This window comes from Chamaea fasciata, unplaced genomic scaffold (assembly GCF_029207755.1).
Source record: "Chamaea fasciata isolate MVZ Bird 193981 ecotype frontalis unplaced genomic scaffold, bChaFas1.0.hap1 SCAF_9, whole genome shotgun sequence".
NCBI lineage: Eukaryota > Metazoa > Chordata > Aves > Passeriformes > Sylviidae > Chamaea > Chamaea fasciata.
In genome coordinates this window covers 4,579,709-4,601,324 of record NW_027094094.1, presented here as the reverse complement: position 1 = coordinate 4,601,324, position 21,616 = coordinate 4,579,709, and the positions used below count along the sequence as shown (strand labels likewise).

Here is a 21,616-nt window from a genome sequence, read left to right as displayed (position 1 = left end):
TTTTTCTTATTCTCAGATCATCCTTCCATATATTAATCGACACATTTTCTCCCAGAAATACAACCAAAGGCTACAAAAAGTTACTAAATTTAAAAAACAGACTCCAAATCCATATTTATCTATTTCTCTGTGCATGAATTACTACAACAAAGGTGTATTAGCATTTATTATTTTTCTTACGAACTGTGAATAAAAAAACCTTCTTGGCCAGGCAGTCTCATGGACACAAAATATGATTTACCAAGGCTGAAAAAGAACCTAAATTCGAACCCATCAGCATCAGATCAAGTTTTTACATTCAGTAGATGCTTCAGAGAAGGTTTTATGTTTCCCCGGGAATCATCTAAGCCTGCACTAACATGAGGCCAAAGAGAGGAGATAAAGGCAAAGTAGGGAAACCCCTATGGCAAGTAATAAGAAAAAAGAGGATAAAAATCTGTTACACTATGAGCAACGAACAGAAATCCATCTCCTTCCTATTCAACAGCAATTCCCAGGGCAGCCTTTCCACCTTCAGGTGGTGAAAACCTGAGTGTCCCTAACACATCTTTCTAGGCTGCAATCCTTCCATCATAGCAGAAAAAATCAAGTCTCCAATCTGACCAGGTAATGCTTGGTACAAATCTAGTAAATAGCTCAGTCTCTCTTGGCATGCCTCCAATTTTTACATTATTATAATTAAACCCACTTATGCCAGCAATTATAAAAAGGGCAGAGACTACTACTTACTGTTATGAGACCTATTATTTTACTAAACAAAGTGAAATGGATTTTATGGCTTTCCAGAGTAGCATTACAGACATCTCACCAAAAAAAGAAGAAAAAGCTCCCCTTACACTCTTTTGAACTAAAGCCAAAAATTATGATGCGGTTTTACAATTCTACCTGGAAAACAGCCCCAGTTTACAAGGTTTCACTGCTGCAGGTAGTTCACTCTCAGGAACAGAAAATCCTGACTAGCTGACCAATAATAAAGCTGCACATCTGCAGCAGATAGAAATGAGAGATCTGAGGTAGCATTTTCATTAGTTCTGCCAGTGAGGAGGTTGTGCCACCTGCCAGAGAAATGGAGAACTGCTGCTTGCTCAGAACCCCGTGAGTATTTTTAATTATTTTAAATTAAATTATTTTAAATTATTTTAAATTATTTTTGATTTATTAGATTAGGATTATCCTCTGTAAACACCCTTTTAAGAGCAGGGCTTATCCACATGCAACATATTCTTATCAAGCCTCAGAATCAGCTGGTGAAGTATTTCTGCACTATTCCTACTGTAAAGGTGAATTCCAGTTGAACAGTGTGCTTGGCAATGGAATGGGAATAAAATTGGGATTTTTAAAACCTTCACCTGTTAAATCAAGCGAGAACAAGAAAAATTAGGGAGAAACATAAAAAAGGTACCAAAGAACTTTAAGGCAGAAGATGATTTTGCCATCAAAAGACCTCAGCAACGGCCATTTCAATAATTTAACATTTAGATTCGCTCCAAGAGACAGCAATTCCCACCATTTAGTTGTGCATCTGAAGCAGCTGTTTGCAGAAAGGTGCATGCAGTGAACTGTACCTCGTTCTCCCCACAGTCAGAAGGTGTGTCCTTGTGAACAGACATCTGATACTTGGCAAATAAAGTGGCAGACTGGTTGAAGGATGATTTGAACTGGGGGTCCTCAAAGGAGACAGGTACTAACCTCACCTTCAGAGCAAGGGAAATACAAGCATTCTGGTTTGAGCGCGTTATCATCAGATAATCTGCTTCTGAAGGTCAGGCTAGTGAAAGATCTCCTCCTATCCACTTCAAAGCCTCTGAAGTCAGTTTTCTACCTTCAACATAATAATGAGACAACTTCCTATTTTCACTGATACCTAACAAGCCAGCTACAAATTTTAGTTTCATTGAACAGTCTCAAGGACTTCTTAAAATGTTTTATTTTTAAGGGCACATTGCTCATTGATTGCCCTGGTTCAACAATTATTGGCTCTTGCTACATAATGCTGTTTCTCCCAACTCAAGATATTTTTTTCCTTCTAGAATAGCGTAGTAACACATCTGACAGTTCTCACATCTTACCCTCCACCTTTTCACCGCAGTATTCATTACACTGCACCTACTCCAGCAGCAACAATGTGTAAATTTAGATGGAGTGCACAGGTTACTTTGTAAAGCCTTAAATTGAAAGTGAAGAGAGTTAACCTGGTGAACCTTAAACCACTAATTTGTGTGCGTGATAAACTTCTGCTCACATCTTGGCCCTGCTCATTGTATCCTCCTGATGGAAACATTCAAACCAAAGCCAAGGAGGCCAGTTATGAGGCTGAGTGTCCAGCAGGATTTAGTCTTTATGAGATTTGTGTTTTTAAGGCCCATCTCTATCTTCAAGAGCCTCACCCTCTCCATTTCTTACCCAACAGCAGCCATAACTTTTTTGCCTCCAACTAAAACCAAATATCTGTGGCACTCACAAAGAGGTATCAAGAGTTTGCACTTTCAGGATGTTGATTTTATTGGACACAGTATTTTACAAGCTCCAGAATATCCAATGGATATAGAATCCACATTTGTTTCTCCTAGAAACAGGAACGTGTGAAATGGAGGGGAAGCTTCGCAGAAAATTCAATTTGGCCTTCTGACCTGATTTATGGTTGGTTTATCAGGTGGGTCCTTGTGAATAACCATCTGGTAACGTTTATAGACCTGGTAAGACTCCTGAAATGTGGCTTTGAATTGGGAACTTGGTGGAGATGATCTCACCACCCTCACCTTCAGAAGAAGTTAAACACATTTATTATTAAAATATCATGCAAGAACTATACATTTATACATAACACAAACATCACAACACAGAAATCTAACCCTCCTGCACAAGGGCCATCACAAATTAATTATTATTAGCTAATAGCCTTCTAATTCTCCAGCTCAATTTATGCTACTGAAGGCTTTTATATTTACACTGAATAACAGGTTTTCAAACTGCAAATTAACTAAAATGCCTAGAGAAGAACTACACAATCTTCAGGAAATAATACCAACAAAGGGAATGAAGATCATCATTTTAAAGAGATTTTCTGTGCTACTTAAAATAAACTCTCATAGTCTCAACACTCCATCGAAAAATACTTGAAAGGTCTGGAAGACTCAAATCTCTGCTCTTCATCCAAAAACCATGTTTCTATGGCAATAATCCCAAAGGGATTTCCAGGTATTTTTGAAATTGAAAGAGGAAGATGAAGCAGAGTTTCCATTCTCAGTTGTGAGTTAACCACAATAAGGAGTTACCAGTCTTCACACCATCACCCTTAAACACACAAAAATAATTTTTAAAAAGTAATCTATAAATTAGACATTCTTCTTAGTAAAAATGATTGCTCCCTAAGAAAAAGAATGCTACCACATAGGGAGAAGTGCAAGTCTTTTCAAAAATAATTAAGGTCATATTAATTTCAAAAACTATCTAATTTTCAGAATGGTTCTATTTTCACAAAGAGCAATTTTTTTAAATCTTTGTAATTCTCCCTGCATCTTCTAAATGAAGATGCTCAGACAAAGTCACCATACTTCAGTTAAACAACTCCTCAGCAAATGTGAGGGATTTAGGGAGATGGATCAATTTTGTGGCTTCTAGTCAGTAAATATTTTCATTTCCAGTACCATCATTGAAAGTGATCAGGAAAACATTGCGTTAGTTTTCCAGCTTATGGAAAAAATAACAAGAAAAATGGTTTTATGATTAACGGATGTTAGAAAGTCCAAAAGCCTTCCAGATTACTGTCTCTAGTAGATGTACTGGTAACCAGTATATTAAGCAAACCTTTTTACTGTCATTTTTACACCTTTCAAAGACACCAATGACGTGTGTAAAGAGCAAGAATCTTGTTAACTGATTAATTTCATGAAGTTACTACTTCCTTGTCAAGTTTCATTAGCTTAGATAGTTTAAGTATTTATATACTGCAGACCCAAACACTGAATTTCTCTCATTATTTAACACTTGGCTAATTCAAAGTTTTTCATTTTCAAGTCACACTGTATAAAATTAATTTTGCAAGTTATTTTAGTAACTGAACTGGGCTCTGCTGGGACTGACTGCAGTGCAAGAGTACCCTCCTGTGGTTAAAAAGAGTGCAGCTGCACCATAGGTGTGGGATTTATATTAAAATATATATATGCACTCCTATGATGCGTATCTATATGTAAATATATAAATATACATCATTCAGTACCACATATATTTCAAGATTTAAGCCATAACTATTCCATAAAGACATAAATGCAGACCTAAACTTTTCGAAACCTTGCCTTCATCAAGAGCAGTGAAGAAGACATTACCTCTAATTTGTGTCGTGCATCATCAGGCAGAGGGACAAAAACAAAGTCTTCAATGTTTTTAGGCTGGTTTGTTTTAGATTTAGAGTTCTGCAAGAGGAAAGCTTGATCTCCTTGGAGCTGAGAGCCTTCTACTGTGCCCATCTGGTTCTGCAGGAGCTTCTGCAGCTTTCTCTCCTTCCTGATGTCCTTTGCTTTCCGACACAGGGGCTTGCTCAGATCAGCCCCTTTCCCTGCAAGGGCACAGGCAAAGAGTCAAACACCACATCTGACAACAAATGAGCAGCTCTCACCTCATCACTGGAGAGAAACAGCTAAAATCACCATTTCCTGCAGACTGTGGTCTGAACTCATCATGACCTTTCACATTTACCAACACCTGATGCCACGTTAATGCAGTGACTCCTCCACAGCTATTTACTGCAGCTCTCTAATCTGGAATCACCTTGACCATTTCACCCCCAAAGCCAAGGGGGTATTAAAAACCTTGAAACGTTGAAGGACAAAAATACAGCCACAAAATCACAGAGGATTGTTCTTCTGCATTCAAAGCCCACGTGGCTACACCACAGACTCCTGCAAAGACACACACCCCAAAATAAAACATTTCTTTTTTCTCACCTGGAATCCATAGGCAGGATGTAGAAATGCTGCCAATGCTACCATGGTCGCGTAATGGAAGAGTAAGAGGCCACAGAAGTTCACATCTTTGCTTAAAATTATGTTCAGATTGTCTGTTTTAATTAATAAATTCACTTTTTTGCAGTTTATCTTGATCTTTAACAGACCAGCCATTTACAGAATTCTATTTGTGAAATGGTATTTGCTAAAAAGAGAAGTCAGACCTATGCACTATTTCCCATCTTGATCCATTTGTTTCTTACTAACACGAGAACTGTGAGCTGTAAACCTAAACAAGTGCAAAGACATGAGGGAATTACAGACACTGTGTGACCTGTCCTCAGGCAAACAAATCACAGGGAGAGTTTATTTAAAACTCTCAGGATACATTTGAAGAATGAGTACTTCATCTGTATCAGGATCTGTTTCATGTCTTGTATCTTCTGTGAGCTGTAAATTAGCAAGAAAAACTTCTTCAAGCAGTGACTGTGCCTACACAGATATAAGCAAACCTTTTCTATCTGAAACTGTGCAGAAACAGACCATTATTCCCAGAGGACAATGACCTGTTTTGTTTATAAAGGAATAAAAACGCAATTAAACAATCTTATTACTAACCATGTCTACATTTTCCAAGATAAAAACTAAACATCTTTCTATCTGGAAAATTTTAAACTGAATTTGACCTGTGACACCAGCTAGCATTAAAAAAAAAAAAATTAAATAAGTTTTCTGATGCACTTATTATTCACTCCTATCTTTAAAAACACCAGAAAGAAGCACACTAATGAATATTTCTGCTCTGTAAAATTAAACTTTTTTTTTTTTTCTGAAATGCACTACAGTGTTACTTATCTGCATTTCCAGTGCTAAAAGTTTGACCCAAAGCTATTCTTAACCTAACTGAAGACCTTACCTCACCTTTTCCAAAGCACTGGCAGGTTTTTACACTCCTATTCTTTACCCAAGTCTGCCATCTGCTGTCAACAGCCACTTCATTTCTTTGCAATACTAAGTTTACATAGGTTAAACTTTTTAATTTATTATTTAAAACAAGAGAGCTTTGAGAATTTGCACAATAAAAGTCATATAAATAATAAACTGTATAAGGGCTGTAAAGGTTTGTGTAAGATCAAAACATAAAATACAGTTTAAAAAATTCTCTAATATTTCTATGCAACGCTACTGATTCTCTGATTGAGCACTTCTGAAAGTTTTCCTTTTATCTAGATGCAAATATTGCTTATTAAGCTGGTAAAAATCAGATCCAATAGGGATGAGTGATTATTAAGGAAAAAACATTATTTCACTTGAAATCAGCCATGCTGTAGAAAGAGACAGAAGTACTTTGTTTTCCTAAATACTGGCACAACATGCAACAGGTGAGTGAAATCAGGAATAAGTAGGATATTCCAACATAGGCAAAAACTCTAAAGCCACAAGTTTCCACTAGGATTTTCCCTACCATGTACCAGTGAACCACAATTAAGGAAATTCCCTTTATTTGCCAGAACAGGCTACACAAAAATGGGAAAAAAAAATATCTGTAAGACAAGGCTGCCTTACCTGTAGCCTCTGGGCCACAAAGTGCCTGCCAGCAATTCTACCTTAAATAAATTATTCTGGCAATAATCCAGCCACCACTTACCATCTTCCTTCCAGAAATCACCCATGTCCCAGGAGAAGGCAGCCGCTGAATCACAGAATAGTTTGGGTTGGAAAAGACCTTTAAAAGGACACCTTCCACTGTCCCAGGTGGCTCCAAACCCCACCCAACCCAGCCTTGCACACTTCAGGGATGGGGCAGCCACAGCTTAAGGTGAGGACAAAAAGACAAATATAACTTTTTAACAGAACAAAATATAAATCACAACATTACAAGTAACACCCAGCACCTCTCAATTTTTACGCCGTAATTCCATAAACTGGGAGGAAGACAGGGAATAAAATAAAACAATTGTTAATTTACTAAGCAAGATGAAAAGAAGGGATTTCAAGAAGATGTGAAATGGTGACAGCATATTCCAATTACTACCAGAAATTACCTGGCTTAGGTGGTGCACGAACAGCTTTAGCTGAATGCGATGGTTCTGCAGGGATTGGTGTGTCTTTGTCTGCACAGATCTGAGCAGAATCCGATTCCACCTTCTGCACATCCCCCTCTTCTTTTGTTTCTCCTGAGTCCTTATCTTCATTCTCCACCCTCTCAGTGTGATCCACAGCCAAGGGAGTCAGTTCAGACTGACTGACCTGAGACTCGCTTTTGTATAGAAAATCACACGTGGCCACATCCTCTATGTGGGAATCCATCGGCTCTTCTGTCAGTAATTAAAACCTGCATGAGTGAATTTCTCTCTACACCACCACAGCTCACACTTTCCACAATTAAAATCAACACTAAATTAACTGGTTTCCAATTTTACAAGTGTTTTCCCACAGATAAAGTGACTATTGCAACAGTCTGAAAACAAAGTTTCCTTTATGACCCCAAATTACAAACATCAACTCATTTATGAGAACAGTTTTATTTTCTCCACTAAAACTGGACAGTCAACTGTTTCACGTTATAGCTTCGAGCAAGTAACAACAAACAAACCTAGCACACCACACACACAAAAGAGGCAAATTATGATTCAGAATCAATACAAGTTTCACCACCATGAAAAATTGCTAAATTGCTGGGTTTGGTGCTGGATAGATGGAGGGTGACTGTTCAATCACCTGGAAAAACTCTCTTTGGTTGCTCTTCATTTTCTCTGCCACCAGCTGCTCCAGTTATTCTCCAGATTATCAGTTTCATGATAAAAGTAAAAACAGCATCCAGTTCTCTACAGCACCCAGCTAGAAAGTGAGGACACGCCCAGGAAAATAAACTGGTCTACAGAAAAAGGAAATATTTTCTTCAATAACCCACATATCTGAACAATTTGGCTTCTGGGCTACTGAAATGATCAAGACACAGCCCAGTCAGGGGTCTACACACGGAATTCAAAGCCCATTTGACCACTCAAGCAGGTATTTAAATCCTTCTACCACATCAATACTGCTTTCCAAACACTCTGAGTTTCTTACCTTCACTCGCTACTTTCGAAACATCTCCTTTGGAAATAAATTTCAACATTTTCTTCAGAACCTTCTTGTGGGACTTGGAAGCCTGAAAATGCAAAGCCTGGCACCTAAAAAAAGGAGGAAAAAAAAAAGAACATTTCTTTTGTGAAATATTGGTTCAAGAAGAAAAGGTTAAGGAACCACTTATAAAAATTACATCAGTCCTTATGGCACGTTTTTTATGTATATGTCTAGAATTACTGCAATACAAGTGTAAGCTTCCTGCTGAAGCAGTGTTTGTGGGTTACACACAAGGTTCCTTACAGGAAAATATCCCAGAGCTGCTGATGTCCCTATGCACAAACCCAAGAGCATACATATTTACTGTTCAAAATACCATTAAAAGTAGATAAACTTCTCAAGTATGATGTATTTCAAGCAGTAAACACAGATGGTGGAACATATTTGAAATGGTCAAATCCCTTACAAAAGTGTATTTTGAGTTTCTTACCTTATTGTGTATTGAGGACAACATGTTTGATTCATGATAGGTTTGTAGACGTATTTTCCACTTCTGAAAAGAGTAATAAATATGCATTGATTTTTTTGTTGTTGTTTATACTACAAAAGAAATGAAGAAGCTTTTTTTATTAAAATCACATCAAAACAATTCATGATGAAAATTCTAAGAGCAAGTTCTTCAGTTCTCTGCTGACCATATTATCCTTCTAAAATCACCAAATATTTTCCTGTTTGGCAGCGTCACGTTACAAAAGGTCACAGAGCAATGGAAAAAATTACTCATGGATTTGTAAGTGTTTCTACAGATCTAAATTTTAAATCTGGATTCTAACTTCTATCTCAACTGACAACGTGGCTTTGTGTTTTCTTTTCCAACGTACCTTCGCCATCCTCTGTCTATGAGATCCTGGTAATCTTGAACTGTCATCGAATGTGCCCACATACCTGCAATAAACAACACAGCAACACACTTGATTGACCATGGTTTGCCTTTAAAATACAACAAGCTCCGCAGGACTGGCTGCAGCCCCTCTGCTCCGAGACAGGCTGGGAGAGCTGGGGGTGTTGAGCCTGGAGAAGGCTCCAGGGAGAGCTCAGAGCCCCTGCCAGGGCCTTAAAGGGGGCTCCAGGAGAGCTGGGGAAGGACTGGGTGTCGCAACTGTACACCGCAACGACACAAAGGCTCCGACTTCAGAAGACTGAAAAGGTGACTCCTTTATTCTCGGGAAGGGTTTCCCGTTTTATACTTTTTCACACAGACCAATTCGACAGGTGACAAGAAGGCAAAACTCTTCAATCACACCGGTCAAACCAGAGGGACATCAAGAGAAGTGCCTCCTGGAGAAAGAATGTAAGCATCCTTGCCATTACCAAAATACGCCTCTTGTTTGCAGAAAATTCCCTGGGAAAGGAATTTCAGAAACCAAGACGTGTCAGGCACGATCCAGGGCTACAACTGGGGACAAGGGATGGAGGGACAGGACACAGGGAATGGCTTCCCACTGCCAGAGGGCAGGGCTGGATGGGATATTAGGAAGGAATTCTTCCCCGTGAGGGTGGTGAGGAACTAGAATGGATTTCCCAGAGAAGCTGTGGCTGCCCCTGGATCCCGGCAGTGTCCAAGGCCGGGTTCGGCTTGGAGGAAGGTTTCCCTGCCCACGGCAGGGGTGGCACTGGATGATATTTAAGGTCCCTCTCGACCCAAACCATTCTGGGATTTTGTGGTTACTGCAAATCTGAGTAACTAATGGCCACTTATGCATAGATGCCTTTCACGGATTTGGCATGTTCTTAAATATCGTATTCACTGATTTCACGAACCACATAAAATCTAAAAACCCTAAGCCCAACACAAATCCTGGGATGCAATCAACCGTATTTCCCTGGCCACACCAGCGCTAAGCTCCCCTCTGCACCTCCCACCTCCCCAGAAACACACAAGGAAAACCCCACAAAACAGCCGCTCAGTTCTGTCACGCTCATTCGGGAGCCCCGGGCCGCAGGAGCCGCTCCGAGCTCCCGGCTGGGCGGGCGGGGGCTGCTGCCCGTCCCCGCCGCCCGCCGCCCTCCCCGGCCCCGCGCCCGCGGCCGCCGCTTCTCGGCCAGCCCCGGGCGGCCCGCCCCGCCCGCACCGTGCGAGAGGTTGCCGGTGTCACTCTTGCAGTAGCCGCAGCGGTAGCCATCCTCCCCGCCGAAGAACTCGACGATGCTCGGGGAGGAGCCGCCGCCCGCCGCCATCCCCGCGCTCGCCCGCCCGCCCGCCTCAGGTCAGCGCCCCGGGCCGCCCGGAAGCGGCGCCCGCCGCCATCTTTGCTGCGGGCGGCGCGCGGGCGGCGCGCGCAGGAAGCGGCGGGGCCGCCATGTTCCGCGCGGGCGGCGCGGCGGGGCCGCAGCTCCGGCTCCGCCCGGGGAGCCCCGCGGCCCGGCCAGCGCAGCCCAGCCCCGGCCCCGCTCACCCGCAGACACCTTGCCCCGCGCCGCGCCGCAGTAGCCGCAGCCGTAGCCTTCTTTCCATCCCTTGTACTCCACGACGGCGGCGGGCATGGCGCCGGCGGCCCCGCGGCGCCCCCGCCCGCCGCCGCGCCCGGCCCAGCCTCCCCCGCGGGCGGGTCGGCGATGGAAGATCGCTGCCGCTCCTCGCACCGCGGCCCCGCACACCCTCACGGCCCGGCAGCTCCTCGGCCACACACGGCTCTGCCAGGGGGCACGGATCCCTGCGTGCCTCCCTCAGCTGCTACGGCAGGATAAAAGGATGGAAGAAATCCTGAGCTCTTCCACAGAGCCCTTTCTGAAAATGGAACAAGACTTCGTGGACTCAATAAAATAATGTTGTGGCCCCACAGGGCTGGCCGGCCCAATGCCCAGGTTACCCAACAAAAACAGCAGGAGTTTGGAATAATGGAAGGGGGAACTGCTATCTGTAATTGAGACAGAATATCCAAACTCAAACATTTATTTCCAGGAACAGGAAGAACAGCAGCGGTCAATTCTCCTGTACCAATTCAAACAGTATCAATTCTCCTGCAGCACCCAAAATCACGTAGGATAGCAAGATTATCCCAGCAGAATTGTTTAACCATGGGAACTCCACTTGCTGCTGCCCAGGTGAGACAAGGGAGGAAAGAACACAATGTTTACTTTTGACTAAGTTCGCGAGTGCCACTAAACTTTCTGTGAACAGCAAACTGAGCCATAACATACAAATAACTTTGTCACAAGTCTAAACTTTCTCAGGGTGCCCAGAGAAGCTGTGGCTGCCCCTGGATCCCTGGCAGTGTCCAAGGCCAGGCTGGACAGGGCTTGGAGCAGCCTGGGACGGTGGAAGGTGTCCCTGCCCATGGCAGGGGGTGGCGCTGGATGATATTTAAGGTCCCTTCTGACCAAACCCATTCCATGGTTCTAAACAAAGCAGCTCATATAAAGCATTGAGATGTTCCAGAAAAAATAAATTTAATTTTTTTAAACAACATATACATATAAACATATACAACATATAACATTTAATAATACAGACGTATAAAACAACTGTTGAAACAAATGTTTTGAGGTATTTTCTTTAAGGCACCTAAGGAGAAAGAAAAAAACAAAAACAAAAAAACAAAGAGAAGACTGTAAGACAATATGCATGAAGATCTGGAACTGACCAAAGAACTGTGACAGTGAGGACTTCAGTCCTATCACTGGAAGAATTTTACAGAAGCAGAAGGGAAAACAGCCTGGTTCCCTCTAAGTCCTTCTTCAGATTACTTTAGTAACAACATCAGCTGTCAGGTAGTTAAGAAACCAAACAGAAAAACTAAGCTGTGATTCTTTCCAACACTGCATTCTGAGTAGAAAGTTGCAAAAAATAACTCATCGCTTAATTGATCATCAAACTCAAAGGGTTTTTTACCTAGTTAATCATTGCATACAAGGCTAGATTACATATTGTTTCATGAAGAGGACAAGAACACAGCAATTCCAGATGTTAGTGTCACCCTGCTTACAGTTTTTCGGCATTTGGAAGTCACCCATAGTTTCCCTGCAGTTATTCCAGGTGCATAAGGAATTTACTGAGTTGGATTTGCTGAAAGAACTTACTTGAATAGTTTAGTCTGTCTCTGTTTCCTCTTCAGTGCTCTGAGAAAGAGGGGGAATCATGGCTTCTGTGATCTCAAATGTTTCTATGATGTCCTGGTTAGAGATGACAGAGAGGTGTCAGTCAGCAGAAATGAACTATTTCAATTTAATTACCACCAAGCAAGCAAGCAAGTTTCTGCTACTAAAGCATTATTTCAAATTACTACATTTCTCCTGCACATTCTGAGTGAGGGACAAAAGAGCTGCATGTGTGCTCAAAACTGCTTTTTGTCTAAGATTTATTACAGTGAGGAAATTGCATGGAGAACTTCTCCAGAGACAAGTCTTGTAGAGAAAGGAAGAAACAAATTCCATATTTAGCCAATCCTTGTGTAAAACAGTAAAGACAAGTCAGTGCACAGCTTGAAAGCACTTCAGGAATCAAAGATGGAATCACTACCCCAATTCTCCGATTTCTTGCAGCTACAAACATCCCTCATATCTGTGATTGTTCTGGCATCCATAATGTCAAATGCAGGTTACTGTACAGAGAACACCTGCCCTCCCCAGAGCAGGTAACACACAGCTCTCAGAGGCTTCATAAATAAAAAAAAAGTTGCTCCAAAGTATCAAGTGCTGTCCGTGGTACCTTCCATTCTCTCTGGTCCAGCCTGATGATGACCTGGTTCCGTGCCCCAGTTCTGCTGTCCTCCTCCCCTGCCCCGCTGGGTTTTGTGGGCTCTGATCAAAACACAGCATTTTCAGCATTTACACTTGTAAAGTCAGCTTCCACCAGGAACACAAAAGCTCCACAAAAATCAGATCAATCTGACATGTTCCACCCAGTTAGTCCCTATCAGCAGCCTATACCATGTACTGCTGGAGGTACTTCCTCAGTCTCACGTCTTTAAAAATCTAGGAACTAACTTTTTAGAGAAAGACCTAAATATTTAATTCCTTACAAAATCCCACCAAAGTCCTAACCCCACTGATATCCTGCGGGAACGAAAGCCAACCTCATATGAAGAATGGCATTTCCCTTCCAACTGTTTTGAAGCTGCAGCAGTTCCCAACTCTGAGACAAGAAATACCCTTCTTCAGCCAAGTGTAACAATGTTCACGTACTTATTAGCAAAAATGTAACTTGAAAGGTAATAACCTTTGATTTCTAGTAATAGAATTAATTTGTACAAATCAGCATAACGGTCTTTTTCCATACATTGATAAAAGACTCAATCCTTTCAGTTTCTCATAAATCTCTTCCTGCCTTCAGTTACTTTCACTGCATATCCCCAGTTAAAAATATACCCGAAGCTTTGTGAACATGTCACATGTAACGTTATTACAAAAACCAATTTGAGTATTTTAAAGCTAAATTTTACCTATTATTGGCAACTCATCTTCATCCATCTTTATTCTTGCAAGACCATCCTAAACAATGGTGAGATTTAAAGTTTCATAACTTAGAACTTTCCAGTTAGGATAACGCAGTGAAATTTAATCTTTTACTTATTACATAATCATGGACAGGTACATATATTGATAAAGAATCTTCACTGGCATACCATATTAGAAAAAAACAGTTTAATACAGCACTTATGCATAAAGAAGGTAGCCCCTATAGCATAGTGTGTAACTGTTGGATTATAAAAAGTTTTGCTTAATTAACAATTAAAATCGTTATTATTGTCTAAATATACTTGAGCTAACTCTTCATAATAGTATTTCTATTCAATATAAAACCTGAATTAGTCAAAATACCCTTGGCAGTTTTCATCTTTTCCAGAATTAATTTTATTTATTAGACAAACTAAGCATTGTTTTGAAATGCAAATCCAAGGATTACAAAAGAATATAACACCTTCCACTAACATAGTTTTCTACAGCCTCAGTTACTCTTCTGTACTCTATGAGAACTTTTCTACATTTAAAATGTGAGCCAGAATCCTCTTTGATAAACATATTGACTGCAAAAATATCATTACTGTTTTGTTGGTAAATTGATTGCAGTATAAAAAAACAAAGTCAGCCAAGTCCGTTTCCTTTTTCGTTCAGTTACCGAAGTATCACAGACTGTTTATAGAAAATAAATTAGTATTCCTCACATTTAAATCCTAATTCTTCAGTATCAAAGCCAGAGAAACAACAGGTCAGTATTTCTAATTCTAGTATCTAAAGTGATATTTTAAAAAGATGTCATGGCTTACCCTGATGAGGAAGGACACATGAAACATGTTTTCCACAGTGCGTGCAAACGAGTTCGGATCAATGACAAAATCAAAGAAGGAAATGGGTGTATTAGCTGGGGATGCAAAAATGGCTTTGTTAAAACAAACAAACAAACAAACAAACAGGTGGTATACACAGAGTTAACAGATGTAAACACAAACTTCAGAGAGCCAGTACACCTTTCAAAAGCTAAAGGGATGATTGTCAATTTAGTTACAATGCTGAATTCCCAGTTGCCTGCAAAACCCCTATGTTCTATAAAGTATATTATTTTCTTCCACCTTTTCCCCCACAAAGATCCATATATTTGACTACTTGACTGCCATCTACAAATGGCAGGCTTTAACCAGGAGAAAGGATTTACATTTACTTTAAACAGCAGCTGATTAGCATTCATAAAAAATACATGGTTGGTATACGTGCTTCAACAAAGATTTCTACTTGCAGCCTTCACCTCATTTTGTCTCTGTAGTTTTACCACTCCCAACTGCACAAGACACAGAATATACATTTTCTCCAGTTAATGCTTAATTTAATCATACTTACGATCATTCTCAAAATGAGTCTGCAGTATTCTCAAGATCCTCTCTACTTCTTTTTCTGTAGCTTCTTGATGAGACTCCTCCATTTTTTTTAACTGGGGAAAAGAAACAGAGATTCACCTCAAATAACTGTTGGTGAATTACCAGAATATGCAAAGGGCCCCTGCGACAGCCTGGGCCCAGATAGGAAGGCTGGGTGTCACCACGGGAATTTGGGTGCCAAATTTCCTTTGGTGGCGACAGGAATGAAAGACATGATCTGGTGACCTGAAAAAGAATTACTTTATTAAGGAGCAAAACAGCAAACAGCAAACCCAACTTAGGATGGCGCACCAAAAAGGGTGAGCGCCAGGGGGGTCACAGTAATTTCTATAGGGTAGGATAGGGCAGAGTCTGAGAGTAGGGAACCAATTGGGAGAGAGGATTAGGAATATGCAAATTATTGCAGCATAAAGTAACCAATGGTAACAAGGGAACAGAGAACTTTCTAGTCTAATCCACATGGGGAGCTGCCATGAGGCCTTGTGGGTGAGATTTCTCTCACCCTGACAACGGGGATTTCTGCCCATGGCCTTAGCTCAAGGCTCTCTTTGACCCCAAGAGGCCTCTTTAGAATGTGTAACATAAAAGTTGATTTTTTCTCCTTGCGTGAAACGTAACAAACACACTTAATGCAAACATGAGGCAACTTTGAAGAGTTTTAGGTTTTCACAGAACCACAGAATGTGTAGATGGGAAGATCATTGATTCCAACCCAGCCCTAACACCTCAACTAGATCATGGCATCGAGTACCACATCCAGTCTTTTTTTACACATGTCCAGGGTTGGTGACTCCACCACCTCCCCAGGCAGACTATTCCAGTATTTAATCACTCTTCCCGTGAAAAACTTCTTCCTAATATCCAACTTCTATTTCCCTTGACGCAGCCTGACACTGTGTCCTCTCGTTCTGTCAGTTGCTGCCTGGAGAAAGAGACCAACCCGCAGCTGTCTACAACCACCCTTCAGGAAGTTATAGAGAGTTTTAATTCTCATCTTACAATATCAATCTGAAAGGCCCTGGTTTGTAGGTTTGTATGTTTGTATGTTTTGAGCCCGTGCACAGGTGTACACTTACTTTTCAGTAGCTCTGAGGAGCTAGGTTACACCGTGCTACAATCTGTGAGTTTAATGAAGATAATTTAGAACCCACAAACCCTCCAGAGCTCCTCTTATTCCCAGTACAAACTATAACAAATCTTTCCTATCACTATCTGGATTGAGTAGGCTGCCTTTTAAAAAGCAACAATCAACCATTTGCCCCTATACCCTGACATTGTCACGGCCTCAGCTTCCCTGTAACAACACAGATTATATCTGCAATTTCAGATGAAAGCCTCTTTCAGTATTCCCAGACTGTTGCTCTTCTGCCAGTGAATGACACAGAGAATAAGGAAACGGAAAGCACAAAAACCAGTGGTTATGTGAGCTAATTATCTTGCTGCCATTAACCACATTTCAGTGCAAATGCCACACCCTGTTAGACACTTTAAAGAAAAATGGAGACCACGCTAATGTAAAGAAGTTTCTTTTTTGTTTCTTTCAAAGCAACAGGCAACAGAACAAGTAAGCTCATCACCTGAAAAATCAGTTTGTAAACCCTATTTCTGAACATGAAATTGGTCTGTAAATCCTATTTCCTTCCACTCAGTGAAATACTGCAGTCCACACAAAACAAATCAAGAAGCCTAAAAATGGAGTCTGAATCCTTTAGCAGAAGATCAGAAGGAGAGGGGCTGATGTGTGTGCCTCCAACTCCAGCTGGACACAGCCAACCAAGGATTGCTGGCAATAACATCCAAGGAGTGCTGGTAATCACACACTGAGAAACAACAGGATATAGCTGGAGAAAGAGCCATATGAAGGTAGGGCAGCACTTTTCTGGGACAAACATCCTTGTTCTGGCTCCTGGAGATAAGCACAGCACAAGCATCTGTGGATCTTGGATGCTCCCTTCCCCTTATGGGTGGGATGTCACAAATACTACATATTCATTGTCATTTGTAATAACTATGCTAGAACAAATGGTTAATAAATATAACACTTTACAAACCTGAGCAGGCATTGCCTGTTCTGCTTTTCCTCTGCTGGCTTTCTTCTGCCTCTCAATTCGTTGCTTTGGTACAGGAGGCTCAGACTTGAAAGATCCCAGCCTAACCAAAACACAAAGAACACTTACATGCAAATCTGGTTTACACTGGATGCTTAGGAATCTTTATTCTGAGCACTGGATGTCCTCAAGAAAGTGCAAAGTGATGACTGATACCTAAAGATAAAGCTTCATCACATTTAGAGATGTCTGCAAGGAACCAGCCCCAAAAGGTGTTCCAGTATGTTGACAGCCTCATACCTTGGTCAACACTCTGCTGTGAGTTCAGATTAAACTCAGTTCAAGCCAGGGCATCAAAGACAAGAATCAGTTAAGGCTCTGAGCTTGAGCTCAATCACCTTGAGCTGCACTACACACTATTTCCTTGAAGAAACTTACATGTACTGAAAAGCAGGAAGAAACTCACATGTAGTGAAAAACAGGAAGAAACTTACATGTAGTGAAAAACAGGTGCTCTTTTGAAGTACTTGAGAGCTTCTTCTCCCATTCTCTTCCAGGCATCTCTAGGTAAAAAACCACCTGGACCATCATCCTCCGAGTCATCAGTTTCTTCAGTGCGATTTATACCCATGAAGGTCAGCTACAAAAAAAAAAAAAAAAAGAAAACAAGCTGCAATAAAAATTCACTTGGAGGTAAATTAATGGTGAAACACTGTATTGTGGTGTTTGCCTGGTACATTAGTATTTAATACCACTGCCTAAGAACTTTGACTTTCCCGATAAACTCAAATTCACCCTTGTGTTCAGCAACTAATGAAAGCCACAGTTAAACAAAACTGCTTAGATTCCAGCACACTTTCAGTGATGCATGAAGTAGCAGAACATTACTTATATTGCACTTTAGAGCTCAGATGTCTCACAGTTTTTGAACACCACACACTCACAGGAAGCCCAGCTCCTCAAATATCATAGAACTTCTCTGGCCTATCCCTGCATCCACCAATCCTCACTAACCCAGGAAAAAATTTAAATTGATGTTTTTTATAGACTTGAGCAAACATTCAAGATTCCTTGTTGAACTGCTATAACATAAAGGGAGCATTTTCAAGGAGCAAAAAAGCCAACAGCCTGCTTAAAAGCTGTTCTGATCTGACTCTTCCCCCCAGTCACAGTACAAAGAGACAAACTGTCCAGTCCGAAAGCATTCAAGTGTCCCAAAGTCCCATTTCATGTCAGTGACACAGAGCCTCAAGAACTCTAGCCAAAAACACAGAAACCAGTGGACAGGATAAAGAAACTACTTAGCTGAGAAACAACAGAAGAGTGACTGAGAAAAGAGCAGAAGACCTTAAGAGTACAAACTGACTGAACCGTGATGAAGCAGCAGCAGTGCAATAAAGGAGGGGGGTGTCTACATTTGAAGTCAGATTTTCCCCTACTGCAAGTGCTTAATATGTAGTTTAAGACAATTAACAACAGTAACCAGAAAGTTTATCACGGAAATTCATAGGAAGAGCATTAAATTCCACCAGAACTGCCGTGTACTGCCTGACAAGCTGAGCCTTTATGATCCTGTAACAAACAGGGCAAACCTCCAGCAGAAACGTTGGCAAATTCAGAGCCTGCAACTTACCAAGTCTTCTGCAAATGCTGTTGAGTCAAATGCTGACATCTCTGAGTGTAACTCATTGGCCTTCTCCTTTCCTATATTGGATGCTAAAACTAGAAACTGGGCATCCAGTGCAGCCTCTCGTGCACGGCAAACTGTTACAGAAAAGATTTTATGGTGATTAATATGAAATTGTCACAAATATAATTATCAGAGTCAGCATAGGGACTACCCTAGCTTTAGTGTTTTGGAAATCCTTTTATTGCAATGACCTCAAACACACTTACATAATCCTTATAATGATATTTGCATTTAAAAAAAAAAAGAAAGAATGACAAACCATGGAAAAGTAACACACGATTTTGAACAACTGCATTTTTTATCGACTTGTTTTCCACCTTTCCAAGTGAAACGAATCCCTCTACACTGACATTTTTATGTGTATTACTGATATACATTGCTCCAGTGAATCAAAATAAAGCAAGGAGTTATTTCTAAGAGCAAACAAACTGTAATATTTATTTTCTCACATCAACTTACTCAGCCAATCTTCAACTTAACACAGATATTTTAAGTTATATAAAAATTCTGACTAAGTACTTGTACCTCAACTTCACTCTTGCCCTCTTTTGTTTGTAAGGCATCGTCACCTCACTCTTGGCCAAACACATCAATGGAAGACCACAGGACTTGTTTTACCTCCATCAAAAAGTGCATTGGCTTCTTCCAAAGCTTCTGTCAGCCTGTTGCTTCTGGAATTCAGCATGGCTTCTCGATTTTCTGTGGGAAAGGACACAAAGGAAATCCTGAATTACTTATACATAGACGCACAGAGAAACACTGCACTTGTTTGATGCTGACTGGAGGCCAGGTGCCCACCAAAGCTGCATCACTCCTCTCCTCAACTGGGCCAAGGAGAGAAAATAGAACAAAAAGCTCAGGGGTCTAGATAAGGGACAGATCACTCACCACTTTCCTCACAGGCAAAACAGGCTCCACTTGGGGAAATGAATGAAATTTCCATGAAAGAAACAAACCAGCCCCTGAAACTGTATGCTTGGTCACTTTACTGTAAACAGCCTGGATCACCCATAAACAGCACTGTAGCCTTTTGTAAAACAACTGCACAAATTTATCAAGTATTCACAAAATAACTAATCCCACGTGCTGCTGAACTTGGCAGTGCTACTCAGACAACCGCGGCTACATTTTTGTGAGGAAAACAGCACAACTCACTCAAATGCACATAGGAGAAGGACTCACACACCTGCCTGGAGAGATGCTAAAAACTACACAGCATTTTTTGGAAGGCCCAAGAATAACTTTCTGGTCCAGGCACATAATGATACCTGCAGTTTCAAACTAAAGCTCAGACACCTCGAAAGCAAAATTAAAGGATTTGGCTTCATCTCCAGGTCTAAAGCCAACTCATCCCCTGTACCAACGCAGGCACCACGTGTGTTAGTGCAGCTAAATCCCCCGTAACCTCGCTATCCCAGGGGATGCAGGACAGGAACTTCCACAGACGGGCTCACACTGAAGGAAATCACGTTTAGGTATCAGGAAGAAATTCTTCCCTGTAAGGGTGGTGAGGCCGAGAGAAGCTGTGGCTGCCTCATCCTTGAAGTGTCCATGGTGAGTTTGGACAGGGCTCGGAGCAGCCTGGGACAGCGGAGAGTGTTCCTGCTACGGTTGGAACGAGACTACGGGTAAACGTCCCTTCCAACCAATCCACGATTTTGCGATTCCATGCTTCCTGGGAGTCCAATTTCGATCTAAGTGCAAACCCAAAGAGATCATCGGCAGCCCGAGGAACTCGGAGTTGCCGGGAACTGTGCGCCCCCACGCCCGGGGCCGGCCGCCATCCCCGGAGGCGCCCTCGGCCGCCAGCCCGGACCCTCCGCCCGCAGCCCCGGCGCTCCCCCCGCCGCCTCCTTACGCTGCACGCTGGAGATGAGCTCCCGATACTGGCTCCGGATCATCCTGTTGTGCTCCCTGTCGTCGCCCTCGCCGATGTTCAGCTCCCGCAGCCTCTCGCCCGCCGCCTCCGCCGTGACCCCCGGGGCGTGAGGCGGGCGCGAGCGGCGGCCCCGCGAGGCCGGGGAGGACTCGCCGCCGTCGCCGGCCTGCGACATGGCGGGTGCGCGGCCGCGGCGGCTGCTGTCACCCGGAGCCGCCGGACGCGGCCGGGGTGAGCCCGCCTCCCGTGTGCCGAGGGTTTCCCGGGATGCACGCACCGAGCCGAGCCTGCGCACTCAGTCTGAGGATCGTGGAGCGGTCTGCGGGCAGCCGCGGTGCTCCTTGAGGCGCTGCACTCTCTGAGCGGGATCTTCCCTGTTGGCGCCGGTTTTCCGCCCCGGTTCTGCAGGCTGCGCGGTCTGTTCCAGGGCAAACAGCGTTGGGCCTTCCTGACTCGCCGCAGAGGTGGTGACCGATCTCTCAGCGTTCCTTTAACATTCACTTCCTCGTAAGGCGTTTCACAGCCGGGCCGCGGGTCGCTGCCCGGGGCCCGGCGCTGTGAGCGGCGGCCGGCGCGGCGTGGAGCCCGGCGCGGGCGGGGCCGCCGAGGCCGCTCCGCTGCTGGCGGGCTCCGCCGCCGCCTCGGGAGGGCGCTGGGGCCACGGAGACCCGTGAGGAGGGAGGCGGAGGCAGCCGGCATCCATGGGGAGCCGGGGGAAACGAGAGAGAAAGGCGCGCTGCCCTTGTCCCAGCGCCTCCGATGCGTGGATGTGTCCGCGAAAACGCCCGCGTTAGTCTCTGAGCGGGGATCTGTGCTCTGGCAAATGGAATAAATTATAGGGCCGTAGAATGGTTTGGGTTGGGATTTTAATATGGAAGGGACTTTAAGGACTATCTAGTTAGAATCATGGACTCATCAGGTTGGAAGCGACCTTCGAGATCGTCCGGTCCAGCTGTCCAGCCAGCACTGTCACTGTCACCCCTAAAGCACATCGCCCAGCTCCGCCTGAACGCCTCCGGGGATGGTGACTCCACCACCTCCCTGGGAGCCTATTCCTAACGCCTAAGCACCTAAAGAGTGAAAAAAAAATATTTCTGGCATCCAATCTGAATGTC

General features: G+C 42.8%; 2 protein-coding genes across 11 annotated transcripts in view; both read right to left on the bottom strand.

Annotated features, from left to right (window-relative positions):
• Positions 1 to 10,574, bottom strand: part of ATE1 (arginyltransferase 1) — a 66,888-nt gene extending 56,314 nt beyond the window's left edge. Inside the window, exons 1-8 of one of the 9 annotated variants that reach the window (XM_066190810.1) lie at positions 10,469 to 10,574; positions 8,894 to 8,957; positions 8,503 to 8,565; positions 8,016 to 8,119; positions 6,989 to 7,261; positions 6,592 to 6,636; positions 4,326 to 4,555; positions 1,566 to 1,694 (exon numbers count right to left, since the gene is read on the bottom strand). In XM_066190810.1, the coding sequence (XP_066046907.1) occupies positions 1,566 to 1,694; positions 4,326 to 4,555; positions 6,592 to 6,636; positions 6,989 to 7,261; positions 8,016 to 8,119; positions 8,503 to 8,565; positions 8,894 to 8,957; positions 10,469 to 10,556 (996 nt within the window). In that variant the 5' untranslated portion in view covers positions 10,557 to 10,574. Of the gene's footprint in view, positions 1 to 1,565; positions 1,695 to 2,630; positions 2,760 to 4,325; positions 4,556 to 6,591; positions 6,637 to 6,988; positions 7,262 to 8,015; positions 8,120 to 8,502; positions 8,566 to 8,893; positions 8,958 to 10,144; positions 10,309 to 10,468 lie in introns of those variants that run through there. The other 8 variants (XM_066190804.1, XM_066190807.1, XM_066190803.1 and 5 more) reach the window with 8 other exon arrangements.
• Positions 10,575 to 11,445: 871 nt separating this feature from the next.
• NSMCE4A (NSE4 homolog A, SMC5-SMC6 complex component) lies at positions 11,446 to 21,085 on the bottom strand. 2 transcript variants are annotated; one of them, XM_066190811.1, is made up of 11 exons: positions 20,481 to 21,085; positions 19,241 to 19,321; positions 18,566 to 18,696; positions 17,427 to 17,572; positions 16,936 to 17,035; positions 14,847 to 14,937; positions 14,279 to 14,373; positions 13,454 to 13,502; positions 12,721 to 12,812; positions 12,093 to 12,185; positions 11,446 to 11,577 (listed from the first exon to the last, which is right to left on the bottom strand). In XM_066190811.1, exons 1-10 carry the CDS (start codon positions 20,674 to 20,676, stop codon positions 12,102 to 12,104), a joined length of 1,065 nt encoding a protein of 354 aa, XP_066046908.1. In that variant the 5' UTR covers positions 20,677 to 21,085; the 3' UTR covers positions 11,446 to 11,577; positions 12,093 to 12,101. The 2 variants fall into 2 exon arrangements, with proteins under 2 accessions (XP_066046908.1, XP_066046909.1); XM_066190812.1 differs by lacking the exon at positions 20,481 to 21,085 and adding an exon at positions 19,511 to 20,358.
• Between the last annotated feature and the right edge of the window lie 531 nt (positions 21,086 to 21,616).